Raw genomic sequence first — 24,295 nt, forward strand, 5'->3', positions numbered from 1 at the left:
GTCCTCCTTATCACCTTATGTGACTTTGGGCAAGTCACTTTAACTTCCTAGGGCTTCAAGTCTCCTCAGTCCTATAAAAGTGTGTGTGTGTGGGGGGGTGTTGGACTAGATGACCTCCACGGTCCCTTCTATCTCCAGATCCTATGACCTTATTACTCCATTTTACAGGCAAGGAAACAAGCTCAGAGGAAGGAAGAGATACAGTGATGAAGTTAAGATTAAAGCATTTTCATAAAATTTTTCAAAATGATTATAGAATCCATAAGGCAGCTAGCAGGACTTGAGAATCTGGAAGACCTGAGTTCAAATCCTGCCTCAGATATTTACTAGCTATGTGACCCTGCACAAGTCACTTGGACTCTGTCTTCTTTAGCTTTTTCATCTATAAAATGGGGATAATAATAGCATCTATCTTTAGGGTTGTTGTGATAATCAAATGAGATAACACATGTAAAGTGCTTTGCAAACCTTAAAATACTACATAAATGCTATGATGATGATGGTACAGTGAAAAGAGGGGTAGATTTGAGGTCAGAGGACCTAGTATCAAATTTTAATTTTGCTCCTTATTATCTGTGTGACCTTGAGCAAGTCATTTTACTTTTTTGTGCTTCAGTTTCCTCATCTATAAAATTAGAAGGTTAGACTTGATGACCCTTTAAATGGAGTCTACTCTGCATCTATAATCCTATAAAGATTTGCCAGATATTGGAAAAGATTATGCAAAATTGGAATGTGAACAAAGGAGGATCTGCCAATTCTAGAATTCAATTCAATGCAATTCAATATACATTCATTAAATACCTACTATACTTTTCCATTCCCTGTGTATGTACTTGAGATACAAAGACAAGGGAAGGAGGAAAAAGGCCTGGTCTTTAAGGAGCTTATGTTCTTCAGTAGGGGAACAACATGTATGCAGATAAATAAATGTAAAATAATTTCAGAGGTAGACAGGAAGCATCTGCAACAGTCGGGGAAAAATCAGAAAAGCTCCCAAGAGGTGGCTGCATTTGAACTGAGAACTTCATAAAGAAGACTTAAAAGCACACATACAATATAATTTATTTTTATACCTATTTATTTACCAACATATATATTTATACATACATATGTGTATATAGTGTGTGTATATATGTATGTGTGCATATATGTGTATAGATATATCTATATCTACATCTCATATCTAGTTTCAGAAAGCCTAAGATCACTAGGGACTCTAAGGAGATGTTCCACGTTTCAGAGGAAATGAATGAACATAGATATTTGACTCTTTGTGAAGGACTAAGTAATTTACATATTTTATATACAATATAATTTTATGTGTTATATAATTTTATATAATATATATAATTTATAATTTACATAAATTATATAAAGGCTAAAAGTCTATAGACAGAGCAAAGGGAGAGGCATTAGTAGATATCTGTTAGTCAAAAGGCTAATGATCATGAGTAGGACTAACTTTAACATGGCATTCCTTTTCTTCACAATAAGCTAAAATATCCCTTGGTTGTACCAATAGAAGATAAAATCACCAGCATGTAAAAAGGAATCTTTTTTTTTTTTTTTTATTGGTGAGAGTTTTACACAGAGTCAGGAAGACTGTGTTGAATAATAGGAAAGACATGGAAGAATAATCTATTGCCTGCTGTGCAGAAGAATCAGGGGGGGAATCAAATTTTCCCTTATGGGGGAAAGAGAGGGGGGAAGGAGAGAGAGAGAGAGAGAGAGAGAGAGAGAGAGAGAGAGGGAGAAAGAGGAGAAGAGAGAGAGGAAGGGAGAGAAAGGGAAAAGGAGGGAGAAAGAAAGGGAGGAGAAAGAGGGAAAGAAGAGACAGAAAAGGAAAGGGAGATGAAGCAGTGAAACAACTATCTGGAGGATAGAAAGAGAAGACAAGACAGAGTAACAGGAAAGGGGAGGCAAATCTATGGTGAAGTCAGAGACTATGCAAAAGAAATTAGATTACATGTGGAAACAGACAAGAAACCAGTCTATAATATGAAGATGGAAGGGAGAGGGGTGAGCAGGCAGTAATGAAATGGAGAAGATGGAAAGACAGGTTTGAAACCCTGTCCCACAGAGTGTCTGGGATGAAGGTGGATCATAGAGACCTGAGAAAAGGGCATGGCATAGTAGAGGTCAGTCCAGTAAGGAGAAGACAGATCTCAGGTCAGAAATGAGCAGAGCAGCAGGGATTGTCTCACTTGTGTATGAATCCCCAGCACCTAGCACAGTGCCCAGCAAACAGCAGGCACTCGTTCAATGCCTGTTGAATGACTGATTGACTAGAAAGTGATGGACAACAGACCAGTAATCACGGCTTCTGTGTGAGAAGGATAGTGTGGGAGAGAGAACCCTCCTCCAAGGGGCTCCTCTTACCTCATAGCTGCGTCTGTCCAGTGAGGTCAGCTCAAAGCAGGACTCCCTCTTGGAATCTCGTCGCAGGTGGGGGGCCATCTGTACGCTGTAGTCCTTGATGAAAAGGGTCCCTTTGGGCTGCTTACCTAGAAACGAGGAAAACTGTGTCCCGAGAGATCTCACTGCTAGGGGAAGACATCTTCCCTGACACGAAGACCAGCTGTGCTATGCCCGAGTGGCCACAGTAGTCAAAGAAAGGTTATTAGAGAAGAGCATGAAGAGGTGACCGTAAGAGCAAAGCAAAGATCACTCGCTGCCTGGCTCGGGAAATGCAACATGGAAGGTTATTTTGCCAGAAGAGTACAACAGAGAGGGAGAATTTATTAGAATGTTAAGGGATCTATAATAGCAGAGAGAGAGGAGGGATGATTACAGCCGGGAGAGTAGGGCTGGCGATGTGGGGCTCTTGCAGGCCATTACAGAGCTGAAGCATTATTATGAGGGGCTGCAGAGCTCATACCAAGAGCAGGGACAGTGGCAGAGGGTTCCTAATGTGACTGTGTTGTTGCCCTTGGAAGCACTCCCTTCAAGCAGAGGGCTGAGGGGAGTTGATGGTAGAGGGAAAATGATGAAAAAATGACCATTCTTTTTAACCCACCTCACAGAGGTCAAACTAGGAAGGAATTCTCTTATAGAAAAATGATGCCATATTATTTGTACACATAAATTGCCATCCTGGTAGGCAAATCCTAAAGATTCCTGGACATCAAGGGCTGGAGCCGCCTCCTTTACCTCTGAAATCTTGCCAGAGTTTAAGGTCCTTTTCAAGGTCACTGGGCAAATTCTAGACAATGCTTGAAAGTTCCCTGAGCAAAACTTGAAATGGGGGGTGTATGAATTTGAATGCTTTGCCCCTTACTAATCCAGATAATCTCTACCCTTCCTTCCCCTTCATCCCCAGCCACTCCACACTTCAGGGCTTTGGGAGGGGTATGGAGGAAGAAAGGAAGGTTTGGGTGGGCAGAGAAAGAAGTGCAGAAGAGAAAGGGGGAAGCAAGCTTCCTTCTTTGACAGTCAGAGGTCACAGTGTAACAGAGACTTCCAAAGGCTATCTGGTGTGAGAAAAAGAACTCAGAAAATAATCTCAAACACATCTCCAAGTGACTTCCAGTGAGGGGGAAGCCCACCCTCCCATGACCTCTTACATAAGCTCATTCTGCCTTTTTTTTGGGGGGGGGGATAGCTTTAATTGTTGGAAGTTTTTCCTTATGTCGAGCCGAAATAGATTCTGAAAAGATTCTGAAACTTCTACTCACTGCTCCGAGCCCTGCCTTCTAGGACTACAGAGAATAAGTCAAATTCTTCTAACATGAGGAACAGAAAGACATTTTAAAAAGAGAGAGATACTTTTTAGGAAATCTGTGTATGATTGCGCCGTTTCTTGCTTGTAAATTCCTACAAAGATAGGGACAGTAGGATCTAATTTCTTTTGTCAAGGGCAATACAGAACCAGACCCTTTTGGGGTTTTTTTGGGGGGGGGGCTATTGGGGTTAAGTGACTTGTGCAGGGTCACACAGCTAGTAAGCATCAAGTGTTTGGTCTGAGACTGGATTTGAACTCAGGTACTCCTGACTTCAGGGCTGGAGCTCTATCCACTGCACCACCTAGCTGCCCCCAGAACCAGACCCTTTTGATAAATAGAGCAAGGTGGCACAGTGGATAGAATGCCGGGCCAGAGTCAGGAAAACCTGGGTTCAGATCCTGCCTCAGATACTAGCTGTATGACTCTGGGCAAGTCACTTAACTTCTGTCTGTTTCCTCAACTGTAAAATGTGGATAGTAATAGCATCCACTTCCCAGGGCTGTTGTGAGGATCAAATGAGATCATATTGTAAAGAGCTTAGCACAGTGAGTTGGCACATAATAGGAGCTTAATAAATACTTGTTTCCTTACTTCCTTGACTTTTTTGATAAAGACAATAGAGATGATAGAAGCAGGAGAAATAGTAGAAACAGTTCTTGGCTTCCCCACATCCATAGCTATCCTCACCTGGTTGAGCTCAAAGAAATACACAACCATTCTGTACTTAGAGAATGTCCTGGGTGCAATAAGAAGTAACTGGCGAGAAGGGAGCCATGAAGCAGTGGTTTTTGACACCAGAATCTTTTTTGTTAAAGTATCTCTCCTTGTTCTAAGCGGCCACTAAAATGTTTTGTTGTTTCTTTGGTCACCAGATTTTATTTCACCCTGATGGCAAAATGGTCAATAAAAGCATGGATTTCTTTCTCTCTCTTTTAAAGCCACGAGGATAAAGGATTTCTGAATGAACAGAAGACATACGTGGTCATATATCTAGAGGTGCCTGGGCTGGTTCGAGACATTAGCCACCTATTTTTATACAAGGGCAATAGCAAAATACTTCTACACTGACACATACATTACATTGGTTGTTCGAACATTTGAACCAAACAAAACTAGCCAGGCTAGACTGGCTCGCCTGCTTGGGAATCTGAGAAGGAATTGTGGTCGGGGGGCTTATGGAGGGAGGGTGATGGCACAGGGGAAGAGACAGTAGATGGAAAGGAGCCGAAATGGAGTCATGGGTTGGACCTTGGGCAAATTAATTAATCTCTCTGAGACTCCATTTCCTCATTTGTGAAGGGAAGGGAGGGAGAGAACTTAGAACTCAATTTTTAAAAAAAATGTTTAAAAATAAATAATACATTTTAAAATAATAAAAAAGAAAGTTCATAGGATGATAGATTTCTAGTTGAAAGTGAATTTAGAGGTCATTGAGCTCAATCCCTTCATGTTATAGATAAGGAAACTGAGTCCCAAAGAGGGGAAGTTTTTCTTGCCCAAAGTCACACAAAGTAAGTGGCAAAGATAAGATACGAATCTTGGTTATTCAACTCCAAAACCCAATTTATTCCAGTACTTCTTTGCAGTTCAAAGAAGGGGTATAGAGCCCCTGCTTCAGTTGGTGGGTCACTGATAACCAATGACAGAGAGAGAAAGGAAATAAATAAATAGCTAAATAAATAAAGTGAAGGGGATTGGACTGCATGAAGTTGGGTTCCTCTCAGCTTTGATCATAGCTAAATCTCTGATCCTATAATAGGCTGGGTACTTGCATTTCAACTTTAGGAATGCTACAGTTACTGGTTTCATTCCTCATCCCCAGTCAGGAATGAGCATGCTGACTTCACAGCATGACAGGGTTCGGGGCTGGAAGGGATACCGCCCAGGCCTACCTTTTTACCATGCTTGCATTTGCCATATTAAATGGTATTCATTATATTCTGATGGCAAGTACAATTGGTAACTCATGGTAGTCTTCATTCTCCTAAAAACAGCATCACAATGTGATGGAAAGAGGTCTGGATTTGGACTTAGAGACCTGCACTTGACTCCTGGCCCTATTCCCTGTGAAACTTATTTGTTTGTTTGTTTATTTTTTTTAGGCAATTGGGGTTAAATGACTTGACCAGGGTCACACAGCTAGTAAGTGTCAAGTGTTCGGTCTGAGGCTGGATTTGAACTCAGGTCCTCCTGACTTCAGGGCTGGTGCTCTATCTACTGTGCCACCTAGCTGCCCCAAGAAGGGTTATTGCTAACTGGCTGGGAGGAATTGGAGAAGATTTCCTAGAAAAGGGGTCACTGATTTGGGTCTTGAAGATGGGTGTGATTTAAACAAATGCAGATGGGGAGCAGAGAGAAAGGAGGGGGCAGGCATTCCAACTGTAGGGCTTGGCTTGATCAAAGACATGGAGGTAGGAAAACTTAAGATATGCTTAAGGTATGGGGAGTAAAGGGAAGCTAGGTGGCACCATGAATAGAGTGCCAGGATTCAAGTCAGGAAGACTCATCTTGCCGAGTTCAAATCTGACCTCAGACACTTGCTAGCTGTGTGACCCTGGGTAAGTCACTTAACCCTGTTTGCCTCAGTTTCCTCATCTGTAAAATGAACTGAAGAAGGAAATGGCAAACCACTCCAGTATCTTTACCAAGAAAACCCCCAAATGACTCAATAACATAACCAGTTGAGTAAAATAATGGGGGCAGAGTGAGAAGGATTATGTAATAGGGGCCTGGCCAATGAGAATCCTTATAAACATGTACAGAGTGTACTGCTTGGTGGACTCCTGGGCATGTACAAGTCACATATAACTGTTTCATGTCTGCTGACAGTGGGATAAAGAAAAGATCTTTTGGTGGACTGCTGAGTCAGAACTGAGCATGTATACAAAAGTCTCCCAAGGGGTAACTCAACCTGTAAGGTCACTTCAAGTTGTATATCCTATGATTATAGGGTATCTCCAAAGTCTTGGTGCAGTTTTAAGGTATAAAATCTATTTTAAATAAGTTTTTAAAAAAAATTATTTAAGTGATCCAGTTGATCATTCTTTCTAAAAATGTTCTTCCTTGTCTGATCTCTCCTCTTCCTGGGCTTTGGGTGCTTATTTCTGGGCATGGGGGTGAGTGTGGGGGTTGTATGTTGTTTAAATCCCTTTTGACCTCTAATTTTCCTTGGTGAGATATGAATTCCAGCATATCTGTGGTCTGAGGACCAGCCTAGCTTAGTTTGGAAAAGCTCATTGCTAGAAGGCTGGCCACCAGGTAATGAAAGTTTTCAACCACAAGTCACAATGACTGGTTCCTAAGGCATAGTGGGAAGAGATTTGAAGGGGCTTCCAAGGAGTAAACAGGAGATCCCAAAGTGGTATGGAGTAGTGGGAAGACCCTGGGAGCTTAGATTCAAGAGACTAGGCTTCAATCCTATCACTGGATACTGTGTGACCAGAGATACTTCAAGTCTCTGAGCCTCATTTTCTTTGTGTAAAATGGAGATAATAATACTTGCTCTACCTGCCTTTATAGGACAGTTGGGAGGAATGCACTTTGAAAGTCATAATGATGATAATGATAATAGCTAGCATTTATACAACACCTTAAAATTTGCAAAGTGCTTAAAAATATTGCCTCATTTTATCCTCACTATAACACTGGGAGGTAGATGGCTATTATTAATCCCCATTTAGAGTTGAGGAAACTGAGGCAGACAGAGGTTAAGTGACTTGTCCAGGGTCATATAGCTAGTAAACGTTTGAGACCAGACTTGAACGCAAGTCTTCCTGACTCCAGGTCTATCTACTGCGCCACCCAGAATAATGAACAAGAACATCATTAAAAGAGCATCATTTCTAAATGAGTCACTGGAGTTTTCTGCAAAGTACCTAGCCTCTCCTCACATCTGCTTCACTGTTTACAAAGCATCACGCTATCCCTTACCTAAGCACCTACCCTGAATAGGTGTTAGTTAAAGACTGCTATCTTGAGGCCTATAGGCCCCCAGTGTTGGAGGATTTACCGAGGGTTTGGATCCAGGCGTGAGCGGCTGCTGTGCAAAGGGGGAACACTTACTTTTCTCATTAGAGTAGTAGTAGAAGATTCCTTTACTGACAACACACCATCGCTTCTGCCACTCGGAGCCGAAGAAACCATGATCTAAATGAGGGAGCAGGAGCGGACATAAATTCAGATAACGACAACCACTTGAAGAATCCGTAAAATGTACCAACACACCGTCCGGCGTGTTCCTGTTTTATTTCCCAGGTTAATGGACTGTGAAACCCTCCCCTTTACTCCCACAGGTTATCCCATATTGAGTCACAGAGATGAGGCACCAGGTCTCAGTAGGGTACAGAATCAAAGCTCTATTCTATGTATCATCCCTGCATCTGGCTTCATTTTAACATTTCTGATTCACCCCTTTGTTTTACGGCCCTTTTTTACCTTTTTTTTTTTGTGAACAAAAATAATGCCCCAGGCTAAGGAGCAAGTCTACTTCTGTGCTAAGCTAATTTACCCATTCAAGTTCATGAGCTGGAGCTCATTAGCACTGTGCTTGAACCAACTGAGTTAAATGGTCCAGACCTGGGCTTGCCTGGAATTTAAATTTGGGCCTTCTTACACCTGACACAAAAAGGATCTCCACCCCCCCCCCTCCCCCGGGACATGCTTCACTACACTTTTGTCAGGGTATTTAGAGATGGACCCTTGTAGATCTGGGGCTAGAAGGGACCTCGAAGATTATGTAGTCTAACCTCTTTTACTTTACAGATGAGGAAACCGAGGCTTAGAGCAGCTAAGTGACTTACCCAAGGCCACAGAGCTAGCAAGTGGCAGGGCCAGAAGCTGAACCCATTACAACTCCAATGCAATGCAGAATTATGGCTCCAAATGTGTATTCTTTTCCACACACCATACTGTTTTCAAATATCTTGGGCTGAATCCCCCTCAGTCTCTATGCTAGGGTCCAGACTCCTCTCTTGTTATTTTTGCAGCTGATTATTACCTCTGCATTTCTTCTCCAAGTAGCCCTGCTTTATAATGTCCTCCAGCTCCTGGGCCCCTTTTGTAATGATCTCTTCCATTTCTATTGAGGAGGCGAGACAGAGAAGAGGGAATATAGTAGATTAGGAAAAAAACAAACAGGTAAATACCCAAACTTTATGTCTTTGGAACACATTATTTTATTACTAAGTATGCTTTTTTCCCCTTACACTGGAATTCCCTGAGCACACATCAATCAGTGGTGAGGGGAGGAGGAAGCCCTCAGGAAGTTAAGTCCCACACGGTTAATCCACATTCAATTAATCAAGAGTTGAATTAATTTTTTCAAAATTGAAGACATTCAATTCAATCCAACAAGCAAATTATTGACAAGTAAATATTTAATAACATACTTGTTGGATAAATTAAATGTCTTCAATTTTGAAAAAATTCAAGGTACTGACCTTGTCCTCAAGTGGCTTATATTTTACTAGGAAAAAAAAAGAATTGTACTGAGAATGGCCTTCACCATAAACACAGCAAACTTACAGGGAACCACAGGCAAATGTACATGTGTGTGCATATATGTGCACACACACACAACCAATGAAGCAGAACTGATCCAACTTTTAGGAACCTCCACTTTATAAATACACTAGATAAAAGAGCTATGCAAGCTAAGCTGGGTAATGATTGCTCAAAACACTGGTTTCCCTGAATCATCTCAAAGAAGCTAAAAGAATCTGAGACTTCTACAATGATGAGAGAAACTTTGGAATTCACACCAAGCCTTTAATTGTGCACTACGCAACACACTTGGCTTTCAATTAGCCTCATTAGGGACAAATTCATTGAGAAGTTGGTGTCTTAATCCATCTTCCTCTACTAGGCTTTTTACTCATTTTATAAAGGGGAAGGTAAAGGACAGAGGCTGTAAGGAATAGGAAGCTAGAAAGAGAATGATGGGGGGAGAAAAAAATCAGAATGGTGGATTTCATCATTAGGGAAAAATGGAGGGGGAAAAGGTAGGGTAGATATATTCAGAGTCCTTTTATTCCCCAAACACCAATCAATTTCTTTTAATTTGCTTTTAAAAATGCTGAACACTTTCCCCCTACACATGCATGGGACAAAAATAGAAGTATGCACCATGGTACCACTGTGTGTGTGAAACCCCCCTGATTCTCTCTTCAGTGTCTTGGGAATCTCAGGTGATCATAATGTGTTCTAAAAAAAGGACTATCTCAGATAAACGAATCTTAGCCTGGTTCCCTGTACCAGCTGCATTTCAAGCATGAGTCATTTTTGAAAAATGGACATCAGGTAAGCTTCTCTTCCTTCTTAGCATGTCTATAGCACCAGATCCTTCATCTAGTTCATGCACATTGTCAACTTTCTTGTTTGGGGCCCATTTTCACCTTTGTGTTTTATTGTTAGCAAACTCTGGGCTGGCTATACATCCTCACAAATAGGTCTCAGGGTAAAAACAATGGACAAACAAAAACAAAGGGAAAGTCCATTTTTCTAGGATTCCTTCCTCTCTTCTAGAAACCCCGGCAAATTTTTGGCCTTTGCTGCATACTACTGTCCAAGAAGGCAGTGGTCAAGGTCTTTATCAGTTTGGAAGGGGTTCAGGAATCAGAGTGTAAATACTGCTTAAACAGCCCATGCATACTAGTGCAGACACTTGACAGGAGTGTTCCCCTTCCTTCCAATTAAGCTCCAAGCAAAAGGGGACTTTTGAAGATATTTAACTGCTGGAGACTAGAATCAAAATTTGGGTCTCTAGGAGAGGAGAGTCAGCTTAGAATTTTCTACTATTCTTTTTTTCACACAGTTTTTTTTAAAGACCTTGTTAAACCCAGAGACACAACATCTTGCTGAAGATGCCAAGAGACTGACTCATAAAAGACATGTTAAACGTTTTATTGGAATTCTACCTCCCCCCCCCTTTTCTTAAATGCAAATCTAAATGCCATTTTATGGAACATCTATAATTATGAAAATGGGAAGATGTTGCCTCGTGTGCAGAGAGAGTCTGTGAGTATGAATATTACATTAATGTGCCCACACCAGCTCACTGATCCTGCTGGCAGGAGCATAAAAAATGCTTGAGTGAAACTTTTATTTAGATGTTAAGACTCCAGGCCCCAGCGGGGTGACAGAGACAGTCCCTGTGAGTTGCCATCAGAGAGAGAGCTTGAATTGAATTACCCAGGGGGGAAGGAAGTAGTGATGAGCACGGCTTCGCTTATTTAATTTCATTTACTTTCAGTACATTATCATCGTGAGGCTTTCTTCTCCCCTCAAGAATGTCACCACCAAGAAAACAAAGAAATAATGTTGCATAAATAGCTGAAATATAGAGGGCTAATTCACAGTCTCTCTGTGTGTATATATGTGTGTATATGTATGTATGTATCCCTGTTAGCATTTCGGAAGGCATAAAGATGCCTAGAGATCAGAGAAGTGAAATGAGAATTAGGAGGCCCCAATGACACCTGCTTTTGCCAGCAGTCAGATTTTGTTTCCTAAGACTGTGGGCAGAATAGGTTGCTGAATTCTCTGTCTGTCTGTCTGTCTGTCTGTCTGTCTCTTTTCTGGTTGACCATGAATGGAGTTTGGCACACACTTAGCCGGAAGTGCTCAATTTCAAGTTAGTAATGCATGTACTCGTAAGATGTTTTCCTTCCTATTAGAAAGGGCATTTTGTGGAATAAGAATTAAACTCATTCTGTTTGCTCCTCGAGGGCAGAGCCAGAAGCAAAGAGGTAAATTTAGTGTTGGTTCTAGGAGAAAAGAAGGCTGTTATGACCACATGTTGAGGACGTTGTGGAGGTGAGCCTTTTGGGGGTTATGGGCTTGATTCAATAAGTGGTTGCTGAGGTCCCTTCCAACACTGAAATTCTATGCCTCTCCTCCCTTAAATCATGGTTTGATATCCAGGCTCCCACTCTCCTTTCCCCAGTGCCCATCATGGCTCACAGCATGCATTTGCAAAAGAGATGACTAGGCTGAGGAATGTGGGAAAAACATCAATGTGTCAAATAAAAAAAGTATTAAATGCCTACTACGTGCAAGACACCCAGCTGCATGGCATAACAGAATTCTCCTCTGCGTGAAGCTAACAGTGACTTTGGCCTCATTAGCACAATGCTCTAAACACCAAGGCAGGAATGTAGTGGAGCAATTAAGATGTTTTTTCTCAGTGTCTCAAACCAGGGGTCCCACTGATCAAGCATTGTTGATCCTAGTGAATGCACAGCATCTGCCTCATCATGAGCGTCACACACAGGGTGATGTGGCAGACAGTCTGGATGGCTTAATCCACATCTTGTGGTGATTAAATCTACACACCTGTCAAGTGCAACAGTTGGTGATGAGTCTTAAAATACAATGCAAGAACAGATGGGCCATGGATGCATTTATTGGAAATGGACAGCTCTTGCGGATAGACCTAAACGTGGATATCCTTGCAATCAGGCACCAGACAGATGTATGTCAGTGCCACAACCTGCACCATCATGCTTACTAATCTCTCATTATAACCCACATAAGAACAGACCCACTTAACTAAGGGATGTGGGGTCATAAAGATAAGATCGATAGAAAAGTGTGTTACCACAGTGGTGATGGCCACCCAACTTTCATGGCAGATGAAGATAAAAGAAATTCTCAGACATTCTTCTCCTCCTACCCAGAGTCCTTTAAATTCTTGCACACCACCCACACCCAACCCTGCAATAAACTATAGGGCAGGATTCCATCTCTCAGCACTCAATGTGACTCCCCAGTCAGCTATGCATAGCTACAACAATGGGGACTCTTTGGCATGTGATACATTTCCAGAAAGCAGTCAATAAAAGAGACACAGGAGCTTATGTGAGTCACGGCCTATTTAACCAGCTGCTTTCTAGCCCAGTGAGAAAAGAGAATTGGAGAAATCAGTTGGCGGCGCCATAGCACATGGCTAATAACATAGGAGGCCACTGTAAAAAGACCATCGTTGGCTGGAGTCTCTGCAGAACAAACCAGACACCCACCAGCCTTCATTAGAGGCAGCTGGCTCAGTCTTTTGCTAAATCAACCTGAAAAGAGACTCGATGATTCTTTTCTTTTTTTTTTTAACCTTTTGTTCAACTTTCCCCTCTCCCCCTTCTTAGGTTCTTAAGACTTCTCTCGACCTCACACGAAACCCCCTGCCCTCTTTTTTCTTTTAAATTCAAGTTCTTTCTTGATGCCAAATGAACTATAGTTCTTGGACTATCTGGAGTGAAGGTTAGCCAGTTTCCTTTATTAAAGGATTGGGTCAATCTAAGATTTAAGGCTACAGTTAAGTTCCAGCTATATATCGAATTCACCCATGGAAGGCATGGATTGACTATGTATGTATGTCTATGTGTATGTAATTTGAGTGGCCTAACGATCAGGAAAAAGGAATGGACATTATGATTCCTCTGTTCTACTGCTCTTGTCCTTAGAACTTCCAAATTCTCCCTCTGCTTCTTTCCATTTAACCCACTTCTCTGTGTTATTCCACTGGCTAAGACATCTTTTAAAAAATTATTTAATATTTCTTTGCTGTATTGGATTCCTCCCTGCCATGTTTTTTTATTGCTCTTTTCACTTTTTTCTTTTTTTAAATTAATTTATTGTGAATTATTAACAATCACTTCCAGAAGCTTTTGAGTTTTAAATTTCACTTTTTTCTTAAGGAGAAGTAAATTGACAAAAAAGCTAAGTTGCAGCATCAGGGATGATAGTCTATGATGTATGCAAATAGGTTAGTTTATTTCTCTTTTGTGTTTCAAGCTCCTTGCAGACAACCTTGCATATAGGAGCACAGACTTTCGATTTCATTGGTATAGGGAACTCCTGGATTTGCAGATTCCTGCTACTAATGCACTTTGGCACCTTTTCCCTTTTTGGCCATTTTTATCATTACAGAGCTGCCTAGAGAGTGGAGAATTTAAGTGACTTGCCCCAGGTCACAAGGTCAGAGGCAGCATTTGAACTCAGGTTTTTCTGGCTTCAAGGACAGCTCTCTACTCCACAATGCTACTTTTCATACAGGAGTTTAATAAACATTCACTACTATTACTTCATCAACTTTTTCTCTAATGCTCACTGTAGAAAAGACTTATGTTGCTTTTTCTCTAATCTCTAATTTCTGTTGTTTCATTTAAAATGTGTTCAGGTTTGTTCTTATTCCTCATATTCAAATCTGGAAGGTGGACTTAGATGATGATAATGAAAGCTAACATTTACATAGTGTTTTAAGGCTTAGGAAGTGCTTTACATTTATTATCTCATTTGATCCTCATAATAATCCTGTGAGGTTGCTGCTATTATGATCTCCATTTTACATATAAGGAAACTGAGGTACACTGAGGTTAAGTGACTTGCCCAAGATCATACAACTAGTAATGTTTGATTAATACATGGGACTTCCTGACTCCAGGTCCCACACACTATCTACTGTAGCATCTAGATGCCTCATATTTGTAGTATGACATATTCTTGCACAAATAATTAATTGAAGGACCAGCAGTTTCAAAGAAAATGGAAACCACCTGCACAGACTATTTTAAACTTTCTTAATGGAATCATTCATTGAGAATTAAATCAGGGGCAGCTAGGTGGCACAGTGGATAGAGCACCGGCCCTGGAGTCAAGAGGACCTGGGTTCAAATTCGGCCTCAGACACTTGACACTAGCTGTGTGACCCTGGGCAAATCACTTAACTCTGATTGCCTCACTTAAAAAAAAAAAAGAAAGAGAATTAAATCAGAAAGCAGATATAAGAAAGGGGTTGGAGGACAACGCATTTACTTTCTAATACAAAGTCTTTGACAAAGTATACCTTCAAAAGACAGGAAACAAAACTGAAGTGCAATCATATCTAATTTGAAGCTGGCTTCCAAACAAGGCAGAATAGTTTAAAAAATATGGCAGCAAAACACTGTAGGTCATAGGATTCAAGAAAATCCTGAGCCTGGCTCAATGGCAGCACCCACTTCATTTAGTTCTTTAAATGAGATTCCAAGAAGGGTCATACTCTGGACAGGTGGGAAAATATGCAAGAACTCTAACATTTATTAAGCATCGCTGGGTGCCAGCCATTGTTACAAAGATTATTTTCTTTAATCCTCATAACAAATCTGGGAGGTAGGTGCTATTATTATCCTTATTTTACAGTTGAGGAAACTGACAGACAGATGTTAAGTGACTTGACCAGGGTAGGGAACCTGCGGCCTTGAGGCCACGAGTGGCCTTCTAGGTCCTCAAGTGTGGCCCTTTGACCGAATCCAAACTTCATAGAACAAAATCCCTTAATAAAAGGATTTGTTCTGTAAAACTTGGAGTCAGTCAAAAGGCCATACCCAAGGACCTAGGCTACATGTGGCCTCAAGGCTGCAGGTTCCCCATCCCTGGATTTGACCAAGGTCACATGGCTGGTAAATGTCTAAAGTTTGATTTGAATTTAGGTCTTCCTTACTTCGGCAGCAAGATGGCTGACAGAGTGTTGGGCTGGGAGTCAGGAAGACCTGAGTTCAAATCCAGACTCAGACATTTACTAGCTGTGTGATCCTGGGAAAGTTACTTAACTTCTGTTTGCCTTAATCCACTGGAAAAGGAAATAGCAAATCACTCCAACATCTTTGTCAAGAAAACCCCATGGACGATGTGGTCCACAGGGTCATGAAGAGTCGGACATGACTGAAAGATTGAACAACAACTTCCTGACTTCAGACTCAGTGCTCTAGCCATTGTACCACCTAGCTGCCTTTATTGAAGATAACTAATTAGTGTGACCCTGGACATACTGAGAGGCAGGATGGCAACAGTGGGAAAGTGCTGGATTTGTACTCAGGGAAGCTGGGTCCAGATCTTGGTTCTGCTACTTACTACCTGTGTGACCTTGGGAAAATCACTTATCCTCTCTGGGCCTTAGTTCCTCCTCATCTTTAAAATGAGGGGTTTGGACTATGATCTTTATGGTTCCTTCCAACTCTAAATGGGTGATTCTATGCAATCATTTTTCCTCTCTGGGCCTCAGTTTTCTTACCTTGCAAAGGAAGGAATGGGCCTCACTGATTGCTAAGATCTCGGATAGCACAAACATTCTGTAAGTCTAGACCACTTAGTTTTCAACCACTATATGTCAGTTCATAATAGGATGTAGGGTAGCTAAGAAAGAACCCAGTCCTGGAAAATGACGGGAGGAATGTCAGCTTCTTTTCTTTGTTCTCTTCCGTTTACCAGAGGAAAACCATTTACAGATGGAGGAGGTATGATGGTTTTAATGAAGTTCCCTGCTTCTAAGAAATTCCAGTGCCTTATGGTTTACTTTTCAATGTTGGCTCATGTATTTTCTCTGCACCTCTCTGTGAAATGGAAACATTCCAAAAAAGGAATGGAAGTCTATATGTCAAGCTCGGAGCTGTGCAATAAAGGAAAGTTCAGTAGTTTTTCAGTCATGTCTGACCCTTTGTGACCTCATTTGGGGTTTTCTTAGCAGAGATGCTGAAGTGGTTTTCCATTTCCTTCTTCAGCTCATTTTACAGATGAGGAAATTGAGGCAAAAAGGATTAAGTGACTTGCTCAGGGTCGCATAGCTAATGAGTGTTTGAGGCTGGATTTGAACTCAGGTCTTCCTGACTTCAAGCCTGGCATTCTATCTACTGCACCATGTAGCTACCTCCAATAAAGGGAAAGATGAGAGTAAATAGAAGAAAGTAAAAACACAAGAAGGTTACTCAGAGGCCCATAGGAAAAGATGCTTCTCATATCTAAGGTTTATTAGACCTCTTCTGATGCTGGAATGACATCTCAGGAAAAAAAAATAGAGTGATAGGGCAAGGCTTAAAATCTAGGGAAGAAACCTTGATTTAAAAAGAGAAGTTTAATAGTTCCTTTTTAACACCTTTTTCACAGAGAGTGTCAACTTGGGGGAAAAAAACTGACTTTTAAATTACAAAATGGGGGAGGTGTTGCTGGACCATAAAAGACCTGGAGGTTTTAGTGGATGTCAACACCAATTTGAGTCAAAATATGGAAGCAAAAAAAAATTGGATTCAATCTCATTACGAGAGGGATGCTTCCAGGAATAAGGAGGTAAGAGTTCTGTTGCAGTCTGTCCTGGTAAGACAACATCTGTAGAATCAGAGTCTATTCTGGGTATCATATTTTAAGAAGAACATTGAAGAAAACATCCAGGGGAGAGCAACCAGAATGACAAATGGTTGCCATATGAGGACCAGATGAAACAACTGGAGATACTTAGCCAAGGCATGATAGCTGTTCAAGTATTTGAAGGGTTGTCATATAAAGGAAGGATTCAACTTGTTCTATTTGATCTCAGAGGGCAGAAATAGGAAAAATGAGTAGAAGTTGCAAAGACACGATTTTAAGTCAAGTCAACAAGCATTTATTAAGCTCTTACTATGTGTCAGGCTCTTTGCTAAGTGCTGAGGTTGCAAGGAAAGGCAAAACAAACAAACAAAAAAACCAACAATCAGTCTCTGCTCTTAGGGAACACACAGACACATGAAAACAACTATATACAAACAAAATATATGCAGAATAAATAAACTAGAGATAATTTCAGAGGGAAGGCATTCAGATTAAGGAGGACCCTGAAAAAGAAAAAGGAAAGACTTCCTAAAAATTTGAGCTATCCAAAAGGGAATGGGCTTTCTTGGGGATTAGTAGTTTTCACTCTCCGGCGGTGTTTATGAAAAGATTGGATGTCCATCTTATTTTTACAGCAATATTGTTTGAAGAATAACTTTGAGCAAACAAGTCATTTTGACTATTATAAATACCCAAATTAAATACAAAGAATATATGAAGGAAGATGCTATCTGCATCTAGAGAAAGAACTGATAAACAGAAGTATGTATAGAATAATTTTACATATATACTCATATTTGGGTATGGTAGTGGTAGCTATGGGGGGAGGATAAGGGAAAAAAAGAAATTTACATGGTAACTTTATTCTATATTCAAAAGGAATAGCAAGTTTCACATAATAGATTTGCAGTTTCTTGTGCAATCATCTTTTTTTTTTTTAAAAAAAAGTTATACTATGTTATAGAAATTCTTGTTTTATTACATAAGTTAAAAATAAAACAAAACAAAGAAAAGATTGGATGTCCACTTGTTGGCTAAATTGTAGAGGCAATTATTTTTTAGGTTTGACTGTTGGGGTCCCTCCCAATTCTGAATTTCTGTGATTCTGGGAATAATGCCTGTAACAAGTTGTAATTAAGAGCAGCAAAAGTGGGTGACATAAAGGAACTTTAATAAGTGATGTATGTACATGGATAGAACAGACAGAATATTTAGGTGCTCTAAGAAATGATGAACATGATAAATGTAGAGAATCACTGGAAGACTTATATGAACTGAAGCAAAATAAAGTAAGCTGGGCCAGGAAAACAATGTGTCCAGTGATTATAACAATGCCTAGAAATTCCCAAAGTGGGCGATACCGCCCCCTAGGGGGTTCTGGAACAATCCAGGGAGGCAGTAGTAGCCTTAATTGGAGGGCATTGAATAAAACATAAGGGGGAAGTGGAAGCATAAGGAAAGAAGATAAGAAAATTTTGAAAAACTGTTCATACATGTTTCATCTATTGTATAGCAGAGTTAAAGTCATAGTGACTACATTATTTTCCAAATAAATGTACAAAATGCAAGTTATAACCAATCAGTGGTCAAGTCCGCCAACAGGTCTTAACAAGCAAGTGTTGGCAGGTGAGCTTGTCGCACATTGTTGGGAAGTCCAGAATGCCTTGGCAGGAATATGTGTGTGTAATGACTTATTTACAATATGATACTATATGGTTACATGATGCAATATGTGTCATCAAAATTTCAATACAGGAAAAACCCCACAAATTTACAATAAATTATTAAATTTAAGATATCATTTTTTAAAAATATATTTTATATTTTTTTGAAATGACACAAATTTGGGGCAGCTAGGTGGCGCAGTGGATAGAACACTGGCCCTGGAATCAGGAGGACCTGAGTTCAAATCTGGCCTCAGACCAAACAGTTGACACTTACTAGCTGAGTGATCTTGGGCAAGTCACTTAAACCCATTTGCCTCACCAAAAAAAAAAAAAAAGACACAAATTAAAAAAACATTAAAGGGTTAAAGAAAGTAGATTTCTAGGGAAGGAGGGCACTGAGTAATTTTTTTTTTTTGAAAGGGGGCAGTAGGCCAAATAAGTTTGGGGACTCTGATGTAAATGGAAAGAACTATTAAACATTAGAAACTGGATGTTGTGAAATTGTAAAGAACAAGTCTGTCCTCAAAGAAAACACCTGTCCTCACTCCTTTGCAAAGATGGGGGGGGCATTGCCATAGGTGTGGAACACTGAATATAATGTCAGATCTTTTTGATGTACTGATTGGTTTTGCTGATTTTTTTTCTCTTACTCTTTAAAAATATCTTTGTTATAAGGCATGGCTCTCTAGGAGGGTAGAGAAGAGGGACACAGACAAGTGTATGCTAGAGCCAGCTTCAGCCAGGCTGTCATATTTTCAGTGAGAGCATTTACACCTTGGGAAATCAGGAAATGCTACAAATTAGGGTTTGATTTATTGTTTTGTTGATTGTCTAAGCTTAAGAAAGTGAGGGAGAAAATGTTAATAGTGCAGTTTAAACTTAAAAGTGTGACCTGCATATACTCTCCTCCTTCCCCTCTACCCCACAAACTGATTGTTAAATATTTACCAGCACAATGCTGAATAAAGGAGGAAATATAGCCTATGTAAAAATAAAATATATGAATAAAATCTATTTAAAATAAAAATACACAGAAGAGAACACAATAAAGAAATAAAAAAACAATTCCTGAGGGCAACGAATCAAATAGTAGCACCTGTAAGGAGAAACTTCACCTGCTGTCTGACAATTTAGCCATTATATCCATCTTCCACATGATTTTACTCAGATGTGAAAGTACTTTTAGCCTTTAGAAATAAAATCAAGCAATCTCATGTAAGGAAACCTGAGTACGATGTATCCCAGCTTTCAACATATTTACTGTATCACTTGGGTGAACAGTTATAATTATAACTATTGTACACCACATATAGCGAATGCTGTTGGTTACAAATGGTGACCTATTATATGTCATAATGTAATCAATCTGACTTCTAGTGAAGGTCAATTGCTGATGAGAATATCTTAAATTTGCTTTTCTTCTTAGACTACTGTATGTGTATTTCTACAACTCAGCAAACTTGGTTGGTTTTCAGAATCAGGTGCTCACCCACAAAGATATATATGGTCTAGAGTCTTTTTAGCCACTGAAAAGCAGCAAGTAATAGCAGTACTACAGTATGAGAACATAGATCTGGGCCAAACAGCACAATCCTAAAATAGCTTCAGAATATAATATGGAAGAGGAGGAAGCTATTAAAAAAACCCCAAAACTCACACTTTCTCTTTTCAAACCTTATAGGAACTACTTATTTTTTCTACTGGAGGTAAAAACAGTGGGATGATATTAGGAAATATCTTTAAAAACACATTGTTAGTTCATCTACCCACCCATTCATTTATTTTTTCATTTGTTCTTTCCTTTATTCACTCATCAAAATATTCAACAAACAGATCCTTAACACCTCTCAAGTGGATTATTAAAATAGCCTCTTAATTAGTTTCCATACCTCTAGTCTTTCCTCTCTCCTCTACACAGCTATTAAAATAACCTTCCAATGGCACAGATCTGAACGCACCATTTTTCCTTCAAAATCTTCAGGGGTTCTCTATCATCTCTAAGATAAAATATGAATTTCATAATCCGGTAACTTCACAATTAAAAGTCCTCTGCAACTAAAGTCTAACCTACTTTTCTGGTCTTATTTCATATTGCCCATTTTCCTGCACTCTACGTTCCAACCAGGTTAGAGCAGTCTGTTAGTCTGTCTGTCAACAAACACTTATTAAGCATTTACTATGTGCTAGGTGGGGCAGCTAGGTGGCACAATAGATAGAGTGCTGGTCCTGAAGTCAGGAGGACCCGCATTCAAATCCTCAAATACAGCCTCAAATACTTACTAGCTGTGTGACCCTGGGCAAGTCACTTAACCCAGTTGGCCTCAGTTTCCTCATCTGTGAAATGAGGAGAAAGAAATGGCAAACTACTCCAGTATCTCTGAGAAGAAAATCCCAAAATGGGGTCACAGAGAGTCAGACACAACTGAAAAATGACTAAACAACAACTGCTGGATCCTGAGGCCACCTCTCTTATCAACCACTCCACTGTTATATTCACTATTTTATTCTTTGGATTGCAAATTCAGATTAGGAATAGTGGGAGGAGTGTGAGGACAGCAAGTACAAAGAATGACAGATTTAACAAAGACCGAGAAGGAAGGGGGAAGGGCGGGAGGTGGGGAAAGGTGGCAGCAGTGACAGTGACAGGAAGAGAATATGAAGGGAGAGTGAAGGAGGATAATGGAAGGAGGAAGAGTTCTGTCCCAGAGAGATGCCACAAGCCTGACAAATAGGAGTTCCATCTCGCAACTGATGCATTTCATCATGTACCTCACCTGCCATTTCGAGGAAACCACAGCAGGGGAGGGGGTTGGAAGAAAGGTCTAAAGAGGAATATCGAATCACAGGCTTTGGAGTCGGGAGGGAACTGAGAGACCCATTTATTGCAACTCCCTTATTTTACACATCACAAAACTGGACCTGAGGAAGGGAGGTACATTTGCCCAAGGTCATATAGCTCACAAATGGCACATCCAGGATTCAAATTCACGTCTTCTGATTCCAGATCAACCAAGCATCTTTTACATCACACCAAGTTGGTGGGAGCTGCCAGCTAACCATGAATAAATTTACTAATTTTTTTATTCAACAAATATTTATTGAGTAGTGACTACCAGGAGCTGGTCTATATCTAGTCAATTACTTTCTTAAGATTAGTGGTTGGTATTTACTCCTGACTAATAGTGGTAGAAATTGTAGGAGTAGTAGCTCGTGTTTATGCACAATTGAGTTGTACTGAATGGACATTTAACTTACTCAAATTCAACCACATATGTTCCACATGCAAGGCTTACCAAGGGAGACAGAGGAGGGTGGTATGTTCTAGGCCAGTAAAATCACCACTACCACCTTGATTGCTACTGCCCCTCAGACCCTGGTGAAGACAGCTCAGGACTCTATGCCTATCAGCCCCAGGAAAAGCAGCACCTCCAAGGCAACCAGTCCAGCTCCTAGACAATTGTGGGATCCCTTATTCTCCCTTCTGAACCTCAGCTCCTCCTCAAGCACTAGACTACTTTCCCTTGGGTAGATACAACCTGTCAAAAGCCTCTGTGGATGATAGAATCCTTGTCCTCTGAACAGACAGAGCTACTCAGAAAAAAGTCACCACCAAAGTCCCTGGCACTGTCAAATCTCTGAACATCAGGAACAGATACTGTTTTGTCTGCGGAAATGACACTAAGGAAAATGTACTGTCATCTGCTTTGCAGCTGTACCCTAAGGACCACTGGACCTTTCCATCTGACTTGCAGCTGAAACCTCTTCTATGAGTGGTGTCTCTGGTGAAAGTTCATGAGCTCCTTGAGAACAGGGACTGTCATCTTTCTCTTTGTATCCCAGGGCTGAGTATAGTGCTTTGAACATAGTAAGCACTTAATAAGTGCTTTTTCATTCATTCATTCCACAAAAAGAAAGAATTTAAATGTCCAATAAGAATTTTAAAATAACAATTTCTATGTTACAAGCACATTTCCAACTTAACATGTTCGAAATGGAACTCATCATCTTTCCCCACCCCAAACCTGCCCCTTGAGAGCTTGCCATTCTTCTTGTCCACCCGGACAGTAGCTTTATCCTCAGTCTCCCTACATGTTCAATCAATTGCCAAATCTTGCTCTTTCTACCTCTACAACATCTCTCCCATACGACCCCTTCTCTCTACTCATGCAGCCAACACTTTAATTCAGGCCCTTGTCACCCCTCAACTGAACTACTTCAGTAACCTTCTAATTGGCCTCCCTGCCTCAACTCTATCCCTCCTCCAAGCCATCCTCCACATAGCTGCCAAAGTGACTTTCCTTAAGCAAGGATCTTACTATATTACTACTCGAGGCAACTAGGTGGTGCAGTAGACAGAACACTAGACTTTGAGGCAGGAAGGAGTGAGTTAAAATCTGGCTTCAGACACTTACTAGCTGTGTGATCCTGAGCAAATCACTTGACCTTTGTCTGCCTCAGTTTCCTCATCTGTAAAACAAGGATAATAATAACAACATACTTCTGGGTTCTTGTAAGGAGGTAACATTTGTTGAAATAATATTTGTAAAGCATTTAGCACACAGTAGGCACTTAATAAATGTTTCTTTACGTCCTAAAAAAAAAAAACTATAGTAGCTCCTAATTGCCTCTAGGACAAAATGTCTATTTCCCTTTTTAGCTTTTAGAAGCCTTCACAACCTGCCCCACCACCTATCTTTCCAGTCTCCTTTCCCACATTCTACGGTTTGGACAAGCTGGCATCTCTGTGTTCCCCATACACAGTATTTCCCACTCTGTGCCTTTGCATTAGCCATCACTTGTCCTGGAATTCACCTCCTTCTCGCCTCCACCTCATAGAATCTCTTACTTCCTTTAGACAAAGCCTAGTGGATAGAGTGCCCTGGGCCTGAAGTCAGTAAGACTCATCTTCCTGGGTTCAAATCTGTCCTCAGACACTTATTAGCTGTGTGATCCAGAGTAAGTCACTTAACCCTATTTGCCTCAGTTTCCTCATCTGTAAAATGACTTGGAGAAGGAAATGACAAACCACTCCAGTATCTTTGCCAAGAAAACCCCAAATGGGGTCACCAGGAGTCTGAAACAACTGAAAAATGACTGAAACAACAACAACAAGAAGCAGTGAGGCACATGTGCCCAGGGCAACTCATAGTTTTGGACTAAGGGCCTGGATGTCTGTGGTCTCTTTATCAAATAGTCTGTATCACACGTCACCTGCAGGGTAGGAACCACTCCTCTCCTAAATCTCTTCACTTTCCCACTGGACAAAGCTGCTCCTCTGCTACTCTTGGTCTACCTAAGTAGTGGTAAGCTATATTAGGAAATAGCAGCCTTAAGCTTAGAATATGTAGAGATCTCAAGATCCCAGGCAACTTGATACTCAGTGAAAAATAATTCCTTTAAACCTGAGATTTGTCGAGTTATTCTAGTCTGTGTTCTAGTGTTTATTCTATAGGCTTTGAGGGATTTTCTCTGCTGGAGCCATAGAGGGCAGTAAAGGTCAATCGTAGGCAAGTGTCTGAGGTGTTTCTATCTCTCAAGCTGCGTGTTGTGCTACTTTCCCCAACTAGGTGCCAGCTTCAAAGTTTTCCTCCATTCAGATCAACTCTTAGAATCAAGCTAGTTTGGAATGTGGCGTTCCCAAGCTCGTTAGGTCAGCTAGTGGTAGAGGCAATTATAGCTAAGCCCTTGAGAGGGAACTGCTGGATGAAGAGGGGATAGATAGATTCTCATTCTCATTCTCATTTCTCTCTCTCTCTCTCTCTCTCTCTCTCTCTCTCTCTCTCTCTCTCTCTC

The 24,295-nt window shown here is 40.6% G+C and overlaps 1 protein-coding gene across 1 annotated transcript in view; it reads right to left on the reverse strand.

The window, feature by feature from the left end:
• The window catches only part of SKAP1 (src kinase associated phosphoprotein 1), a 382,402-nt gene that overhangs the window by 78,370 nt on the left and 279,737 nt on the right, over positions 1–24,295 (reverse strand). Inside the window, exons 5-7 of the mRNA XM_027872845.1 lie at positions 8,722–8,802; positions 7,788–7,871; positions 2,383–2,507 (exon numbers count right to left, since the gene is read on the reverse strand). Of these exons, the coding sequence (XP_027728646.1) occupies positions 2,383–2,507; positions 7,788–7,871; positions 8,722–8,802 (290 nt within the window). The remainder of the gene's footprint in view (positions 1–2,382; positions 2,508–7,787; positions 7,872–8,721; positions 8,803–24,295) is intronic.

The sequence above is a fragment of the Vombatus ursinus genome, unplaced genomic scaffold, assembly GCF_900497805.2.
Source record: "Vombatus ursinus unplaced genomic scaffold, bare-nosed wombat genome assembly UNPS02014801.1, whole genome shotgun sequence".
NCBI lineage: Eukaryota > Metazoa > Chordata > Mammalia > Diprotodontia > Vombatidae > Vombatus > Vombatus ursinus.